The sequence below is a fragment of the Pseudorasbora parva genome, chromosome 7, assembly GCF_024679245.1.
Source record: "Pseudorasbora parva isolate DD20220531a chromosome 7, ASM2467924v1, whole genome shotgun sequence".
NCBI lineage: Eukaryota > Metazoa > Chordata > Actinopteri > Cypriniformes > Gobionidae > Pseudorasbora > Pseudorasbora parva.
The window spans coordinates 1039853-1058658 of NC_090178.1; the positions used below are offsets into that span (position 1 = coordinate 1039853).

The 18806-nt window shown below is 43.6% G+C and overlaps 1 protein-coding gene across 1 annotated transcript; it reads right to left on the reverse strand.

Annotated features, from left to right (window-relative positions):
- Positions 1–3186: 3186 nt before the first annotated feature.
- Positions 3187–4676, reverse strand: LOC137083527 (uncharacterized). The gene is made up of 2 exons (XM_067449482.1): positions 3909–4676; positions 3187–3813 (listed from the first exon to the last, which is right to left on the reverse strand). The coding sequence occupies exons 1-2, from the start codon at positions 4669–4671 to the stop codon at positions 3641–3643; spliced, it is 936 nt and encodes a 311-aa protein (XP_067305583.1). The 5' UTR covers positions 4672–4676; the 3' UTR covers positions 3187–3640.
- Between the last annotated feature and the right edge of the window lie 14130 nt (positions 4677–18806).

An 18806-nucleotide genomic window follows, 5' to 3' on the forward strand; every position in this document is an offset into this window, starting at 1 on the left:
CACAACACACACAACCTTGAGGCGGATGGGCAACAACAGCAGAAGACCCCACCGGGGACCACTCATCTCCACTACACATAGGACAAAGAGGCGACAATTTGCACAAGCTCACCAAAATTAGACAATTGAAGACGGGAGAAATATTTCCTGGTCTGATGAGTCTCGATTTCTGTTGAGACATTCAGATGGTAGAGTCAGAATTTGGCGTAAACAGAATGAGAACATGGATCCATCATGCCTTGTTCCCACTGTGCAGGCTGGTGGTGGTGGTGTAATGGTGTGGGGGATGTTTTCTTGGCACACTTTAGGCCCCTCAGTGCCAATTGGGCATCGGTTAAATGCCACGGCCGACCTGAGCATTGTTTCTGACCATGTCCATCCCTTTATGACCACCATGTGCCCATCCTCTGATGGCTACTTCCAGCAGGATAATGCACCATGTCACAAAGCCCCAATCATTTCAAATTGGATTCTTGAACATGCCAATGAGTTGACTGAACTAAAATGGCCGCCACAGTCCCCAGATCTCAACCCAATAGAGCATCTTTGGGATGTGGTGGAACGGGAGCTTCGTGCCCTGGATGTGCATCCCACAAATCTCCATCAACTGCAAGATGCTCTCCTATCAATATGGGCCGACATTTCTAAAGAATGCTTTCAGCAGCTTGTTGAATCAATGCCACGTAGAATTAAGGCAGTTCTGAATGCAAAAGGGGGTCAAACACAGTATTATTTTGGTTTTCCTAATAAGGAACTTGAATTCCTGAGGACTCACCGAAAGGATTATTAGGAACACCCGTTCAATTTCTCATTAAGGCAATTATCTAATCAACCAATCACATGACAGTTGCTTCAATGCATTTAGGGGTGTGGTCCTGGTCAAGACAATCTCCTGAACTATAAACTGAATGTCAAACTGGGATGTTCACACACAACCATTTCTAGGGTTTACAAAGAATGGTGTGAAAAGGGAAGAACATCCAGTATGCAGCAGTCTTTGCAGGCCGGTGGTAGTGGTGCAATGGTGTGGGGGATGTTTTCTTGGCACACTTTAGGGCCCTTAGTGCCAATTGGGCATCGGTTAAATGCCACGGCCTACCTGAGCATTGTTTCTGACCATGTCCATCCCTTTATGACCACCATCTCCCCATCCTCTGATGGCTACTTCCAGCAGGATAATGCACCATGTCACAAAGCTCCAATCATTTCAAATTGGATTCTTGAACATGACAATGAGTTGACTGTACTAAAATGGCCGCCACAGTCCCCAGATCTCAACCCAATAGAGCATCTTTGGGATGTGGTGGAACGGGAGCTTCATGCCCTGGATGTGCATCCCACAAATCTCCATCAACTGCAAGATGCTCTCCTATCAATATGGGCCGACATTTCTAAAGAATGCTTTCAGCAGCTTGTTGAATCAATGCCACGTAGAATTAAGGCAGTTCTGAAGGCGAAAGGGGGTCAAACACAGTATTAGTGTGTGCTCCTAATAAGGAACTTGAGTTCCTGAGGACTCACCGAAAGGATTATTAGGAACCCCATACTAATATTGTGTTTGAGGACCTTTTGCCTTCAGAACTGCCTTAATTCTACATGTGATTTATTCAACAAGGTGCTGAACTTTTCAACTTGCACGAATCACACGTTTCATGCATCAAATGCTCAATTCGTCTCGCAGAATGTCTATACAAGTCTTTGCATTGACTTAACATGTAAATCACTCGCGCTTATCGCTTCATTCACGTCTGGTGTGAACGCACCATAAGAGGCTGGATCAAGACTGGAGCTGACAGACTCTCTAGTTCCCTCGGCGTAAACCAAGCAGAGATCAACCATTGACTACCTTAGCAGGAGAGAAATACTATGGTAGTCAATGGTTGCTTTGTTACATTTTTCAAAATATCTGAACAAAGAAACATATACAGGTTAGGACAACTTGAGGGAGAATAAATGATGACATAATTGTAATTTTTGTGTGAACTATCTTTTTAATATTAGTTATCTCCGACTGGCGAAGTCGAACATCATTAGTTGATGGTCACAGGTGATGGCCACAGGTGATGGTCATCTGAAGTCCTCCAGGAGTCGAGGCACCTCTTCACAGGTGATGGTCATCTGAAGTTAGTGTCCCCAACTGAGCAAGCCAAAGCGACGGTGGCAAGGAACTAGAATAAAGTCTTCATGATAGGCTGGATCCAGACTGGAGCTGACAGACTCTCTAGTTCCCTCGGGATGGCCGCCCAGATCAAATAAAACAGAACAGGAAAATAATTAGCGTAGCTGCTGTTCAAAGCATTAAGCAAAGGCAATCATGTGCGCTAATATAACTGGAGTGCAAGGTGATGAGATGCATTATGTGAATGCTTGGCTAAAGAGATGCGGCTTTAATCTAGATTTTGGCGAGTGAACTGGGGGAGTCAACTGGGGTTGTCAACCCTGGGGGGGGGTCGACTGGGGGAGCCAATCCTAGGTAAGTTAACCGGGGGAGTCAATCCTAGGGGAGTCAATTGGGGGAGTGAACTGGGGAAGTCAACCGTAGGGGAGTGGGGGAATGAGTCTGACCCCATTGGCCATGGCTGGATGGCAGTGCATTTTGGGAACGGGACAATGTCTTCTTTTCCTCTCTCCTCTCTCACATCTCTGTTGCTCCTCATGCTTCCGTCTCCTTCTCTCACCTCACCTGTCCAAACCCCCGAATGCTGCAGACACCATGACTGGGAGTGTAGAGCGCCGTCCCATAAGCACCTCCGGCCTGTGAGTGGGTGAGGGTGTGAGAGTTGGGGGTTCCCCACAAACACCACCCAGCACCCTCTCCACCCACAAACACCCCCCTAACAATGCCCCATTACAACGCCCCACCCAACAAACACCACCTAACCACCCTAACCCAACACCACCCACAACACCGCCTAACCACTCCAACCACAACACCGCCCCCCCTCCCATCCCCAACTCTCACAACCCCTCCCAAATTATAACGCGACAAAACCCCCCCACCCACGAACATGACTAACCCCTGCAACCCCCCCCCCCCCCCCCCCCCGCCGGAAACACGAATTACAAATATCCCAAACACCCCCCTCCAAAAAAAAACCCCGAATTACACCGCAACGGATCCCAAACACCCACCCCCCTCATGAACATAACTAACCCCTAACCCACCCAAAAAAACCAACTAATTACACCGCAACGGATCCCCCACCCCACGAATGTGACTAACCCCCACACCTCCCACAGGTCAAGGGCACTCACGAGAAGTAGCTCCACACCGCTCCAGTCACAGCATCTGCAACACCTGTGAGTCGGAACAGACGAGGCGAGAGAAAGGAGACGGAAGCACGAGGAGCGACAGAGAAGAGAGAGAAGAGAGAGGAAAAGAAAAAAGGAAATGCACTGCCATCCGGGCCCCAGTGGCGCTTTTTTTACATTGCCCCTTTAATTAATACCATTTCCCCTTAATTGACGCCACTCCCCCTTAACTGATGCCACTCCCCCTTAACTGACCACTCCCACTTAACTGACGCCACTCCACTCAATCAGTGGAGTAAAGGAAGAGCTCTTAAAATTCTTCTTAACTGCCAATACTTTAGATTGTTCTTAAGATAACATTTCAGAAGTATTAATTTTCATGAACTTCTTAGAATTGACCTTTTCTTAAGATGATTTTCGTGAATCCGGCCCCAAATGATCCCGAGCCGGCGATCATCGGCTGATTAACTGTAAACCAGGGATCATTTAAAATGTTCTGCAAGGTTGTCAGCAGTTGTAGCCCTCGCTGTGTTTCCAGTCGCCGGAGAAGATTGGAGCATTCTGTGAACGAGATCAGAGGAAAGCAGATTAGTCATGAGGTACGGTAATGTGTTACTATGACTAACATTCATTATCTTTATTGTTATTCATCTCACCTTTGGAAAGGCGCCTTTTCCAAAACGGAGGGTTGATGTCTTTGACCAGCGCATACATCACTTTAAAATAGGATTCTGAGTGCTTTAATTTTGCGCACCGTTTAAACCAGGCATCGGCTAAAGCTTGGTCACGTCCTGTCATCTTCTCGGATGGCTTCATTAGTGTCTGACTAGAGTCAGTTATTTTGATCTGGAGTGTGTTGGGGTCGATGGCTATTCCCTCTACATTGATTGGCAGGTAAACCCCAAGCTCCCAGAAGTCTTTAAGAGCCACAAAGATTCGCCTCATGATGACTCTCGCATCTTTTTCTTTCATGGAAGAGCCTTTCTTTCTAATAAATTCTCCCAAGGTGATAAAGCATGCTGATAGATTCTGCATTGTTGGAGGTGGCGGCGTTGGCACAGAACCGCTAGCCGATGGCTGAGCATCATCACGCATTGGCTCGGTCTCGAGCGGATCCGTGGCTGCTGCCGACTCACGTCTGAATGTGCGTGAACGCTTCACAAGAGAACACACTTTGTTTGTGATGGTTTTGAAGCTTTGTTTCACCACCTTCCTCACGGTCCGAAGGCCTGATACATTCTCCATCGTTGGAGGTGGTGGCTTTGGAACAGAAGCGCTCGTTGATGGTGGCTTTGGAACAGAAGCGCTCGTTGATGGTGGCTTTAGCATAGGAGCGCTCGTTGATGGTGGCTTTAGCATAGAAGCGCTCGTTGATGGTGGCTTTAGCATAGAAGCACTCGTTGATGGTGGCTTTAGCATAGGAGCGCTCGTTGATGGTGGCTTTAGCATAGAAGCGCTCGTTGATGGTGGCTTTAGCATAGAAGCGCTCGTCGATGGTGGCTTTAGCATAGAAGCGCTCGTTGATGGTGGCTTTAGCATAGAAGCGCTCGTTGATGGTGGCTTTGGCGCAGAAGCGCTCGTTGATGGTGGCTTTAGCATAGAAGTGCTCGTTGATGGTGGCTTTAGCACAGAAGTGCTCGTTGATGGTGGCTTTAGCACAGAAGCGTTCGTTGATGGTGGCTTTAGCATAGAAGCGCTCGTCGATGGTGGCTTTAGCATAGAAGCGCTCGTTGATGGTGGCTTAAGCATAGAAGCGCTCGTTGATGGTGGCTTTAGCATAGAAACGCTCGTTGATGGTGGCTTTAGCATAGAAGCGCTCGTTGATGGTGGCTTTGGCGCAGAAGCGCTCGTTGATGGTGGCTTTGGCGCAGAAGCGCTCGTTGATGGTGGCTTTAGCATAGAAGCGCTCGTTGATGTTGGCTTTAGCATAGAAGCGCTCGTTGATGGTGGCTTTAGCATAGCAGCGCTCGTTGATGGTGGCTTTGGCGCAGAAGCGCTCGTTGATGATGGCTTTGGCGCAGAAGCGTTCGTTGATGGTGGCTTTAGCATAGAAGCGCTCGTCGATGGTGGCTTTAGCATAGAAGCGCTCGTTGATGGTGGCTTTAGCATAGAAGCGCTCGTCGATGGTGGCTTTAGCATAGAAGTGCTCGTTGATGGTGGCTTTAGCACAGAAGAGCTCGTCGATGGTGGCTTTAGCATAGAAGCGCTCGTTGATGGTGGCTTTACCACAGAAGAGCTCATCGATGGTGGCTTTAGCATAGAAGCGCTCGTTGATGGTGGCTTTAGCATAGAAGCGCTCGTTGATGGTGGCTTTACCACAGAAGAGCTCGTTGATGGTGGCTTTAGCATAGAAGCGCTCGTTGATGGTGGCTTTAGCATAGAAGCGCTCGTTGATGGTGGCTTTAGCATAGAAGCACTCGTTGATGGTGGCTTTAGCATAGAAGCGCTCGTTGATGGTGGCTTTAGCATAGAAGCGCTCGTCGATGGTGGCTTTAGCATAGAAGCGCTCGTCGATGGTGGCTTTAGCATAGAAGCGCTCGTCGATGGTGGCTTTAGCACACACGTGCTCGTCGATGGTGGCTTTAGCACACACGTGCTCGTCGATGGTGGCTTTAGCATAGAAGCGCTCATCGATGGTGGCTTTAGCATAGAAGAGCTCGTCGATGGTGGCTTTAGCATAGAAGCGCTCGTCGATGGTGGCTTTAGCACACACGTGCTCGTCGATGGTGGCTTTAGCATAGAAGTGCTCGTTGGCTTTAGGTTTGTGACGGTTTTGGAGCTTTGTGTCACCACTTTCCTCACAGTGTATTTTTCTGCAAGGTTAGAAACATGTTTTATTAGCACAGATTAATGCTTAATGATTAATGTAACACTTCAGTCATGAGTTATTATAAATCATGTACAAATATGACTAGAACATATTTACCGCTAAACCATCAAGGTTCAGACCTGACGCGAATGAAGCGTTAAGCGCAAGTGATTTACATCAATGCAAAGACGTGAATAGACATTCAGCTGCCTGGTAGAAGCCCCTCCCATGATGCAAATTCGTGTCTTGTGTGAACACCCCATTAGGATGTCACAGCTTTCAAACGCTCTCAACGCAATAGCTGCGTGTGCACTTGAATTTTTAGCTCCGCCTACACCATACGCCTCCAGCCGCTCAATTTTATTCGGAAAGACTTGGTACAGCGTAATTTTCTTTTATAAATATGATAAAACTTAATACTTTTCTAACTAATATTAGTTAAAAAAAATATTGGTTTTATATTTACCCACAGAGGCGCGTCATACGCCGCTTTGCACTAAGGTATGTAGTATACAAGCAGGAAAGTTTGTTCCGTCATCCCGCCCGGATAGGCTGCATCCATTTCCCTTAAACTTCACCATCAACAGGGAAGGAATAAAACGACAGATACGGCTGCTTTTGGGAATAACAAGAACAGCCTGGTAAGCTACAATAACTCTTGCTCGTTGCGTGCGCCATTTGTTTACCTGTTGCCCTGACTGGAGAGGAAGAAGATTACCACGACGATTACGTATTTCCGGTCACAAATATGGAAGCTGCGAGAAGGCTTTATTAATTGCTGCATTAAAGTCATAAAGTTAAGAATAGTAAAGATAGTTTTTACGAGTTGAACGCACATGAACATCACCACAAAGTCGTAAATACCAGTGGGAAGTTACGAGTTAGGGGCGTGTCCGTGAGAAACATGGCGGAAACAACGGATGAATACATTGCTAAATGAATAGATGAATACATTGATGGATGAATGGATAGATGAATACAGACGTTGGTCTGTAGTTAACGTGTATTTAGCAGTGACACTGTCAGGCTTTGTCATTAACAACAAAGTAAGCTAGCATTGTAATATGTAACGACGATACCGTTTACAGTGGCTTCATAAAAACGTAAAAGATTAAAACTCACCTGATGCGCATTCTTTGTTCCTCAGTTTCTATAAGCACAGTTAACAAACCTTGCTGTGCTTTCGTGAAATTCATTAAAAGTACCTTGCACCATATAACAGCAGAGCTGATATTTTCAAACATTATTATGATAATACTTTGCTTGTTACATATGCGTGCAACATTTCAGCCCGTAATAAATTATAAATGTGAGTTATATTGTGTGCGATGCTGAAATGTAATGAATAATGCGTTCTGACTGTCGTTATGTGTATTGAGTTGGCTCACGTGATTTAAGTTTCGCGCTTCGGACCTTCAGATTCTGCGATAGAGACAGCATTAAAATGGCCGACTCCCCATCAGTGTTACGCTTAGGCTGTGTTCACACTTGACGTCTTTTTTAAGCTGCCAGCGTCTGTTTTACATTATAATCCTGTGTTTTCAAAAAAGTAATGAGTTCTTTTTTAAACGCCTCGCGTCTTTTAAAGTTGAAAAAAGTTCAACTTTTCTGATAAAAAACGCCAGACGTCAAGCGCCTTTTTGACAGCTGACCAAGTGAGTAGCTTTATTATGTATATTTATATGTATTCTATTTTAGTCTTCAATAAAACAAAATGTCATCAAACACAACCCTGCCTCTTTTCGTTTATATTTAAAACATTAAACATGTGCTTTCAAACAAGTATGCATATTATCACTGTAATAAAATTGACACAAAACACAACCCAGTCTCTTTTTTAATAAAATTGTTGCCAGGGAACAAATTATAGATCTATGAGACCAAAGATTTGAGGAATTATATGTCATGTTTAACCACTGCAGAGTCAGCGGCAGACGCCAGAAGGTCACGCCGAGGAAAGGCTGCTCTCGCCGGGGTAAACGAGCGATGAGCGCCGCTGATCGACTGGATCGCAGAACTCCGAAAATGCCAAATCAAATATTCAAATATGCGCTCTCTTTAGAAATAAACTCAGATTTGAGATTTAAAGTACATTCTCGACTGAAAAAGTCTTAAAAGTACATTTGGTCCCACGTTAAGAGGTATTTTTAAATGACGCCGCGGGTTTCTCTTGTTGCGGCTCGGCTTCTATCGCCCTCGGCTGCTGTTTCGAACCAAACGCGCTCTTGCCAACTTTTTCTCGACGCACCCAAAGTGTCACCTGTATTATTTCTGTACCCGTTACTCGGTGTTGATGTGTGTTAAAGCATCCCTCACCTGGTGGGTTGTCCTGCGAGCTGTTTTCCGCCGGATCTGATGCGCTGATGCTGGGATTGCTCTCCTCAGGCAAATACTCAAGCGCATCCATGAACTCTTGGTCGCGGCTCAACATCTCCTCAGGACTCGCTACTGTAGACGGCATTTGTAAACTGTTTACCGGGAGACTTCGGGTTTGTGTGACACTTTGTGCAGATTTTCCACTCTGATATTCGCAGAACTAAACTTGCTCAGCGCGATCGGGTCTGTCCGTCTGTGACGTCACGATCAGAACCGCCGCGCCTGTGACGTCACACATCATGGCCAGTCGAGCGCGAAGCTGAGACCAATGACGCGAATTTATCCATATTTTCTATATTTCTGTCTTAAATGTATGTTTCTCCTTTATCTTTGTGTCAATATCTGATGTTATTAAACGTTTAGTTACTTGTTTCATTAAGGAGGATGTCGAATTAGCTAATATTTTCCTCAGTTTAATGTATTTAGCGCTCCACTATTTTAAATTCAGATTTTTTTGGCTATAACCCAACAGTAGCGAACAGAAATACATTACAGAGTCATTTAATCACACAAATGGAGATATTTTGAATGAAATCTTCCTTTGACAGTCAAACTTAGCCTCCCAGCTTTGTCAAAAAGTTCATAAAGAGATTGTTAATCCACATCAAGCGCGAAGCTGAGTGAGATTGTGCTAATTTATCCATCTTTTGTATATTTCTGTCTTAAATGTATGTTTCTCCTTTATCTTTGTGTCAATATTGCATGTTATTAAGCGTTTATTTACTCGTTTCATTGTCAAATTAGCTAATATTTTCCTCAGTTTAATGTATTTAAAGAGTCATTTAATCTGACAAATGGAGATATTTTGAATGAAATCTTACCTTGACAGTCAAGCTGACCCGATCACTTTACGGTGACCAAACAAACTGAATTCAAGCCTTTATTTTCTTTTTCATTCTCTTCCATTAAAAACACACCCTGTAAAGTCTAAGACACGGCTGGGTTATTCTGACTGGGTTATTCATTTTTAAAGCGAGCAGGATTGTTTGGTTAGAACAAACTATATTTGGCAGATATTACAGATAATTTGGTCAAAAGTATTTTGTTTCCTTAGGATATAATGACACAGTTCCTGTATTATTAATCAGTGTCTGGATTGTTTTCACCCCTCATGAAAATGAAAATTAGCCACGATTTTATTATAGTAACAGCAGAGGAGAACTGACTCACACACAACCGAAGAACACACACACACATGCACACAACCAAAGGACACACACACACACACACAACCCGATAACCGACTCACTCACACAACTGAAGAACTGACACACACACACTCAAAAAAATGAACTTATGATGCTGTTCACTTTATTTAAGCAATTGATCTTGATTTAACACCATTATATCAGGTTTCTGGTTCAAATGTAATTGATTCATGTTAAACTGACTTAAAACCATTACTCTTTGGCATAACTTAATGTTTTTATTTTGAAATAACGTTTCAATCATGTAACCCAATCAAACAGGACATTCACTTCCCATCATGCTTTGCAAATGGGCTGAATTTGAAGAGTAAATGTTTAAATAAAGTGCTATTTTATGCATTTCAAACGAGATGAGAAAATAGAGAGACTTTTTAATGTTTTATTATGTTGGTATTTCAAAGTGTGTGTTATGTTAGTGTTTTTGGATGTTACCATTGTGGTGAAGTGTAGAGCGTGTGCTCGTGCTGAGGATCTGCTCATAACTGTTAGGGGTTACAGTTTTGACCCATAGACCAGATATGCGAAATGAAGACCAGGAGTCAGGATGTTCAATCATCAGAGAGAATTTTACTGAAGAATAGTTTGCAGTTTCATCAGTAGAGTCAGCTTCAGAGTCTCTCAGGGCGGTGTCAGGCCAGACTCTACTCTACACAAAATTACCACACCAGTTATACCAATTTCAAGGGCATGATTTACATCATTACAAACACGTGGAATATTACTGATTGGCATAAAGTCTAAACAATGTGTCACAGGAGAATAGATAGGAGATGTTGTTGTTGTTAATCAGGATGTATACATCAGACAATCCCAAGATTGGGGTAGTGTTGACTTCAGGGGAGTCCTAGAAAGACGCCAAGAGGTCTAGGGTGTGAGAAAAGCGGTCCAATCCATTCCATAGACCTGCACAGAACATGTAACACACACACACACACAAGACTCTAGGGCACATCTCTCCTCCAAGGTTAGCGCAGCAGTGAGCTTATCAACAGAACAAGATATCAACACCACATGACAAACACATCTCCAGAAAGAAAAGTATGACTAATGTCATCTACCTCATTCTATAAAGAAATATAAAGACAAAAATGTACTTCTATCAATAGGAAAAATCACACTATATAAATGAGAAGAAATCAAAATTGGGAGACTCAAATCCTCCCACCCCTTCCTGTCCTGGGGTTACTAACAACAGGCAGGATTCACCTCTTGGAAGTTCTAACTTTCTCCAAGGCCCTGTTGGTCAGGACCCAGAGATAGAGGTCAGGCTATCTATGTCAGGGCACATAGATAGGGGTCAGACTGTCTTTGTCAGACCGTCTCTGGAAAGCAAATTAGACACCATACAGCAGACATAGAGTCAAAATCATATTAAATAATAGTTAAATGTATTAATGATCACATAAAATTGATTGTCAAAATAATTCATTATTTTGAAAGGATAATAACTGATTATTTAATTCATGAGGTTATTAAAAATCATTCAAAAGGATAAGATGCATATGATGAAGATGCATATGATGAAGAGGCAAGGGTGTCGGCCCACTCCCCCCTTCAATCCCCCGTTTTAAGACCAATGTGGGGTCCAATACCGCCACGTCTGGTCTACAAGTGAGGTCTCTATGGAAGGTTGAGTGGTGACTCATGCTTCCCTGACGGGTCACACTTGTCTCTTCACTTCATCACGGACATGCTGGCCACTAAAAAGACCAGTCCCCATTCCGAGGCTCTCACACCTTCCACTCACATTAGGGGTACAACATGTTTCTTTGTCAGCTTGCTTCTCAGATTGTTCGTTAGTGTCAGCATCCTCCTGTCCTCCAAACAGTTAAGTCAATGGTTAGTTTGAGCATGTGCAGATGCATCAAGGCAGTTGCATCTGCAGTGCAGTTCTTGAACTGGAAAGCCTCTACCCATCTGGAGAACAAATCAACAATCATTAAGATGTATGAAAAGCCCCCACTAGGGGGTAGAGTGAAGTCAATCTGAAGATGGGTCCATGGACGCTGGGGACATGGGGCGTGACCTAAGGGGATATTTAGCTTAGCTGAAGAATTAACCTTAAAGCAAACTAAACATCTGCAAAAATCCCTGCAGGAAGCTCTCATCTCTGGCCACCACCATGTTTTAGAAATCATTGCATATGGTTTCTCAGGCCCAGCATGTGCCAACCCTTGATATAACGACAGGAGCTCAGTTCGAGCAGAAACAGGGCAGACAAAACGTTCATTGAATTTCCAAAGTCCATCTAAGTTCATCAGTGCACCGAGTTTTGTCCATTGCTCTGTTACTTCAGGATCTTTATCCTGTGCATAAATGTCTCGGGGTGGCTCACTCTCCTGGGGAGAGATAGCCATTACACTCACGCATGTCTCTGTCTGTTGTGCAGCCAGGCTGGCAGCAGCATCAGCAGTTTGGTTGCCCTTGGATTCTTGGGCGTTATCAGTAGAGTGTCCTGTTCTTTTGATAACAGCTCCTTCTGCAGGAAAATCACAGGCAGACATGAGTTTCTGTACCTGCTTTTGATGAGAGATGGGTAGACCAGGTGTGGTAGGGAACCCCCGTTGTTTCCACACAGGTCCAAAGTCATGGACTGTCCCGAAGGCCTTGCCGTATTGAAGTGTACTTGTGAGAGTGACCAGATCTGCCACCTGAGCCCCTCCCCCTGAAAGAGAGTCACATTCAACAGCCTCATAATGTTCGTTTACCACAGCCCAGCCTGTGGAGCATTGCCCTTGTTCATTAAAACTGGACCTGTCAACAAACAAGTTCATGGCATCAGATAATGGTTCGGCCTGGAGAGGGCTCTGGCTGTCGTTCTCGATCAGATGGACACAGTTGTGGGCAGTTCCTTCTTCTGGAAGCAAGGAGGCAGGGTTTACAGCATTTTCATTGTCAATTTGAATTTCCACATTCTTACTCAGAAGAGTGATTTCCCCCTTTGCTCGTCTTTGATTTAAAATAGAGCTCAAGCAAGTGTTTGTCAATAACTTCAAAATCTGATGTCTTGTGTGCAGTATCACCTTTTGATGTGTCACAATGTCCTCCGTGGTTTCCACAGCCCATTCTGCACAGTCACATGTCAGCAGGCAGGGGTGCTGACCTGCCATAGAAACAGGAATAGGAGCAGAATAATATCCTACCATTCCGTAGGAATTTCGGCCTGGAACTCTCTGGCCAAGGCCAGCAGAGTATGATCGGGTTCCCACCCATGTCCACAGGTGAAAAGGTTGGCTGCTGTCAGCATGTCTCAGTGCTGGGGAGGAATTGAGAGTTTCATTGATACTCACGAATGCCTCCTCCATCTCCTCCGTCCAGTCGATCAGGTCGGATCCAGGTTTTCCCCCTTTAAGAGATTCTGTGAGGGGTTTAGAAAGTTCAGTGTATTCAGGAACATACTGGCGGCAGTAATTCAGAAGATCCATTACCTGCCTTAGACCAGTAACCATGTTTGGCTTTGGAAGTTCGACGATGGCTTTGAATCTTTCTGGAGTGATTCGTCGGTCGTGCACCCCGACAATCTGCCCTAAATATGTCACTTCGGGCAGTGCCAGCTGTGCCTTTTTCAAGTTGGCTTTGAATCCCCCGTCTTTCAGAGCATTCAAAACAGTTCGTACAGCAGTTAAATGTTTGAATTTGCTTGGGCTGGCAATCAGAATGTCATCCACATATTTTAGGACAAACGATCCATCATTTTCAAAAGTCTTTCTTACCGGATCAATGAAGGATGCCAGTACCTGATGAAACAGGGTTGGAGAGTTGCAGAATCCTTGTGGCAAACGGCACCATGTCCATTGGCGACCCCTGCAGGTGAAAGCAAACTTTCCTGGGTCCTCCTTGGCTAGAGGGCAAGTCCAGAAAGTGTTAGAAATATCCAGTGCAGTGAAATAACAGTGTTCAGACCCTATTTCATAAAGGATCATGGCGGGGTTCGTGACAAGGGGGTGCATCTTTTCGGAAGCTGCATTTAACGCGGTGAAGTCTGTTGTGAGACCCCAAGAGTTGTCGCTCTTTTTCACGGGCCACATTGGTGAATTTGTCGGAGAGGTGCATGGTATTATGATACCCTGTTTGCATAATCTGTCTACCACACTCTTCCCAACCTCTCGAGCCTCAATTCTTAAAGGGTATTGTCGTTTGGCTACATGCATGGGTCCTGGGATGCTCAGTGGCTGAACTTGGGCAAGTTCACAATCAAATGTATCTTTTGCCCAAACGTCAGGAAATTTAGAAATCAAAAACTTCCACTCAGGTTGAGTTTCAGTCTCTTTGTCAACATCAGTCACTGCACATCTCTGTTTACAATGGTGGCCAGATTGAGATAAGGGAAGCACGTTCAGGCTGCCTGTGCCTGATTCAAGGACAATGGAACAATCACAATCTACAGGCTTACAGTTTACAGCACAGTTAGTTTCATAGGCTATGCGAAAACGGTCAGCATATTCTAAAGGGCTTTCCCCTACTCTCTGTTTGACCTGGGTTACACTGGTCCAGGGGTATGACCCCTGACCTAAAAGTTCTTCAACCTCATACTTGTAAGAGGTGTAGGCCTCGCAGTACTCAGTCCAGTCTGAAGGAACAAAGGGGTGGGGTCTAATTGTTTGTACAGCTTTCAGTTTACTGGTAGGAATTAATCCTTCCACCAGTGCTTGTATGTCAGCAATGCCCAGATTTTGTTGTCTGGCAATGGCTTCTATCTTATCCCATAAAACTTTATTTGGGCTGTACAGTTTGAAAGGTTCTATCCCCGCAAGCAAACTATTTTTCTCAGCTGGGGTTAGTCTGGTCAATGACCCATATTCATGCCCAGCCCCCATTTCAGTGTTCTGGTCGTCCCACTCCGAATGTCGGATTGGGGCGGCAAAGACTGTTTTTCGGGGTTTATTTGCCTCAACAGAGGACAGTCTGATATTCTTGACCTCTGTGGTTAATTTACTTTTTGCTTGTGCGGAAAGAACCTCTGGGTTGCACGGGGGAGGGATTTCAACCTGTGCATTCAATATTGGGCGTGCCTTTTCATACGGTCCCTCCTCTCTGTTATCAGGAAGTGGGGCGGATCCCTGAGTGGGGGCCACCTGCACTTCCTGGTAAGAGTCAGTCGGGATTGAGGGAGGAAGAGACTTGGCAGCATTTTCTACTTTGTCACAAAACTTTCCCAGCCCCTTATTAAAACCTCCCTGATCATGGCCCACGTGCACTTCCTTTAATTTTGCTATTCTGTCACGTGCATCCAGGTCGTACCACTCATTAGCCCCATTAGGGATTGATTTCATTGGTGCGCCTCCCATTTTACAGCGAGCACAAATGGCTATAAATTTGGGTTTATCTGACGCCTATTCGGTTTCTAAACAATCTTTTCTTGATCACAAAAAAGGTTTTTAGCAACGTAAGGCAATGAATCTTATTTTTATCCTCAAATTAGTTTTTAATAGAATAGAAGTGAGTTCTACTCATGAAACCACAAAGTACCTTTTTACTCCTGGTCACATATACTGGTCCTTACCAATTTGGGTCTTATTTTATTCTACTCGGTATCGTTCCAGATGCATCCCTGGCAAACAACTCCTGAATCTATTTTATTTGTTCGAGTTCGGGGTACCCCTGTCTGAAGGAAGAGAGAGAGCAGGTTTGCAATGCCCCCTGGACCGTGTGACCGTCTCTTAAGACTTTAACTCAGACAAACAGATCACAGACCAGAGAGACGTGCCCATGTAGAGGTGGTGCTACACCAGTGGCCCCCAATGGGCTCTCCCCTGTATTAGACACGTGTCTTGCGCTGTCTGCTACGCGTTAGCCGTTGCCCGTAGTAACGTGGCGTGCTCTCAGCGACCTTCTTATACCCTTATGCTGTTCCCAAAAAACAAACACTTAGTATAATTAATCCCCATTCCTATCGAAATGAAGCTCTCTTGCTCCCCATACCCAATCTCCTCCAGTCAGACAGTCCTAACCAAAACAATAAAATAAATAAATACTACCTTATTTGTTGTTTTGCCAGGGGTGTCACCAAGGAATTATTGCCCGCATCCTCCACCAAAAACTGTTAGGGGTTACAGTTTTGACCCATAGACCAGATATGCGAAATGAAGACCAGGAGTCAGGATGTTCAATCATCAGAGAGAATTTTACTGAAGAATAGTTTGCAGTTTCATCAGTAGAGTCAGCTTCAGAGTCTCTCAGGGCGGTGTCAGGCCAGACTCTACTCTACACAAAATTACCACACCAGTTATACCAATTTCAAGGGCATGATTTACATCATTACAAACACGTGGAATATTACTGATTGGCATAAAGTCTAAACAATGTGTCACAGGAGAATAGATAGGAGATGTTGTTGTTGTTAATCAGGATGTATACATCAGACAATCCCAAGATTGGGGTAGTGTTGACTTCAGGGGAGTCCTAGAAAGACGCCAAGAGGTCTAGGGTGTGAGAAAAGCGGTCCAATCCATTCCATAGACCTGCACAGAACATGTAACACACACACACACACAAGACTCTAGGGCACATCTCTCCTCCAAGGTTAGCGCAGCAGTGAGCTTATCAACAGAACAAGATATCAACACCACATGACAAACACATCTCCAGAAAGAAAAGTATGACTAATGTCATCTACCTCATTCTATAAAGAAATATAAAGACAAAAATGTACTTCTATCAATAGGAAAAATCACACTATATAAATGAGAAGAAATCAAAATTGGGAGACTCAAATCCTCCCACCCCTTCCTGTCCTGGGGTTACTAACAACAGGCAGGATTCACCTCTTGGAAGTTCTAACTTTCTCCAAGGCCCTGTTGGTCAGGACCCAGAGATAGAGGTCAGGCTATCTATGTCAGGGCACATAGATAGGGGTCAGACTGTCTTTGTCAGACCGTCTCTGGAAAGCAAATTAGACACCATACAGCAGACATAGAGTCAAAATCATATTAAATAATAGTTAAATGTATTAATGATCACATAAAATTGATTGTCAAAATAATTCATTATTTTGAAAGGATAATAACTGATTATTTAATTCATGAGGTTATTAAAAATCATTCAAAAGGATAAGATGCATATGATGAAGATGCATATGATGAAGAGGCAAGGGTGTCGGCCCACTCCCCCCTTCATAACTATTAAAGATGTTTTAATAATAAAAGAGCAACTGCTTTGGGCATGCCATGGATGTAACAAAACCATCCAGTAGTAGTGGGAAGTTCGGATCATTTTACTGACTCGGATCTTTGAGTCTCGTTCAGCAAAATGAACGAATCTTTTTTCGAGTCATTTCGAGTCATTTCGTTCATTTCACCAAAATGACATGTTAAATAGCCCAACACATCTAGTACTTATGAAAATGTTGATTACATTTTAAAACTACATACAAATAAACTATAGGGTACAGCAACCAAAGCCAAATTATAAGAAACCGAAATGTTTAATTAATTGATTAGTTGTTGGGTCAGGCTATTGCAGTTTCACTGTTAGTTCACCTCACCTCCTGATCCAAAACATTCTTTCTCTTGCAACTTCATATTTATCACGTTTGTTTTCCGCCTCTCGTGTCTTCGAGCTCCTCGAGACGTTAGCTGTCGACTCGTCTGTGTCTGACTCTGATCAGATCTGGGGGCTGGGCCGCCCGGACCGTGCGTGACACAGGTCCGGAAACAAAAATGATTAGTTCTTACGAGTCTTTCGGGTTTGAGTCTTTCGTTCTTCCTGTTAGTCCCATAGAGTCTATGCTTTCAATAACGGAAACAGAAAAGATTAGTTCTTTTGATCGAGTCTCGGGTTTGAGTCGTTCGTTCTTTTGTCACGTGACTTGTCACCGTATAGAACACAAGTTCACAACCTTTTTAGTAAAAAGCACGTAGTTATTTATTTTATTTTTTATATTATTCTCAGTTAATATCAGACATATACAAATATGGGAATATTGACTATTCAAGTCTAACATCACAAATTCAATTAGACTAATTTTGAATCAACTGTGTGTGTGTGTATATATATATATACACACACACACACACACACAGCATGTGACTGACAGCAAGAACGAAAGACTCAAACTCGAGACTCAAAAGAACTAATCTTTTCTGTTTCCGTTACTGACAGCATAGACTCTATGGGACTAACAGGAAGAACGAAAGACTCAAACCCGAGACTCGATCAAAAGAACTAATCTTTTCTGTTTCCGTTACTGACAGCATACACTCTATGGGACTAACAGGAAGAACGAAAGACTCAAACCCGAGACTCAAAAGAACTAATAATTCGGAGATTCATAGCTCATTCAGAGGCCATATGTTGCGTAATGCGCATGCGCGTTCAACACAAAATGAACGAATCACTATCTGAGACAACTCGGTAGTCCCGAGTCATAATAAAGATTCGTTCAAAATGAACGAATCGTTCATGAACGACACATCACTACCATCCAGCCAATACAATCTTGTAATATAAAAGGATTTGTAAATGTTACAAAAAATAGCATTTCACTAATAAAAGATAATCAACTAAACTGGATTACTTGTTTTGTTTTTATATTCATTTCAGGGTAATTAAACTTAATAGTTTTGGACAAAATTAAGAATGTTAAAGGCACAATATGTAATGTTTCAGCATTAAAAATATAAAAGATCACTATATCTATGTTATATATTTTTTAAAGTTGTGTGTTTACATTATCCCGACAGTTCCAATTAACTTCTAAATCCAGAGAAATTAATATTTTAATTCGAAGACACGGACCGTGTCTTTATTTCCGTTATGTCGCCAGTCTTTCACGTCATATCCACGTTTGCGTCTTGCTTCCTGCGGAACCGCCAAACTCAAAGAGGAACACTGACAGACAGTATAAGGGGAACACCAGTATAAAAAAGTCTGTATGATAATGGATCATGACTACTCTTTGCCTGTACGTTTTGCCAGCTCAACAAAGCGCAAACGTACGGGTGAAAAAAATGACCCGAGAAGATTTTGGGACAGTAGAAGAAGCAAGAGACGTGTAAACCTTGGAGAAGCCTTTGAAAGATGGCGAAATCTTCGTGACAAGCTCGGACTGCAGAGAGATGCTGATCTCGCTTTCGTTTTAATAAACAGGTCATTTAAGTAACCATTCAGCTAACATCATAATCATATAATCATAACATGCTGTATGTTTGCATATTGCATAG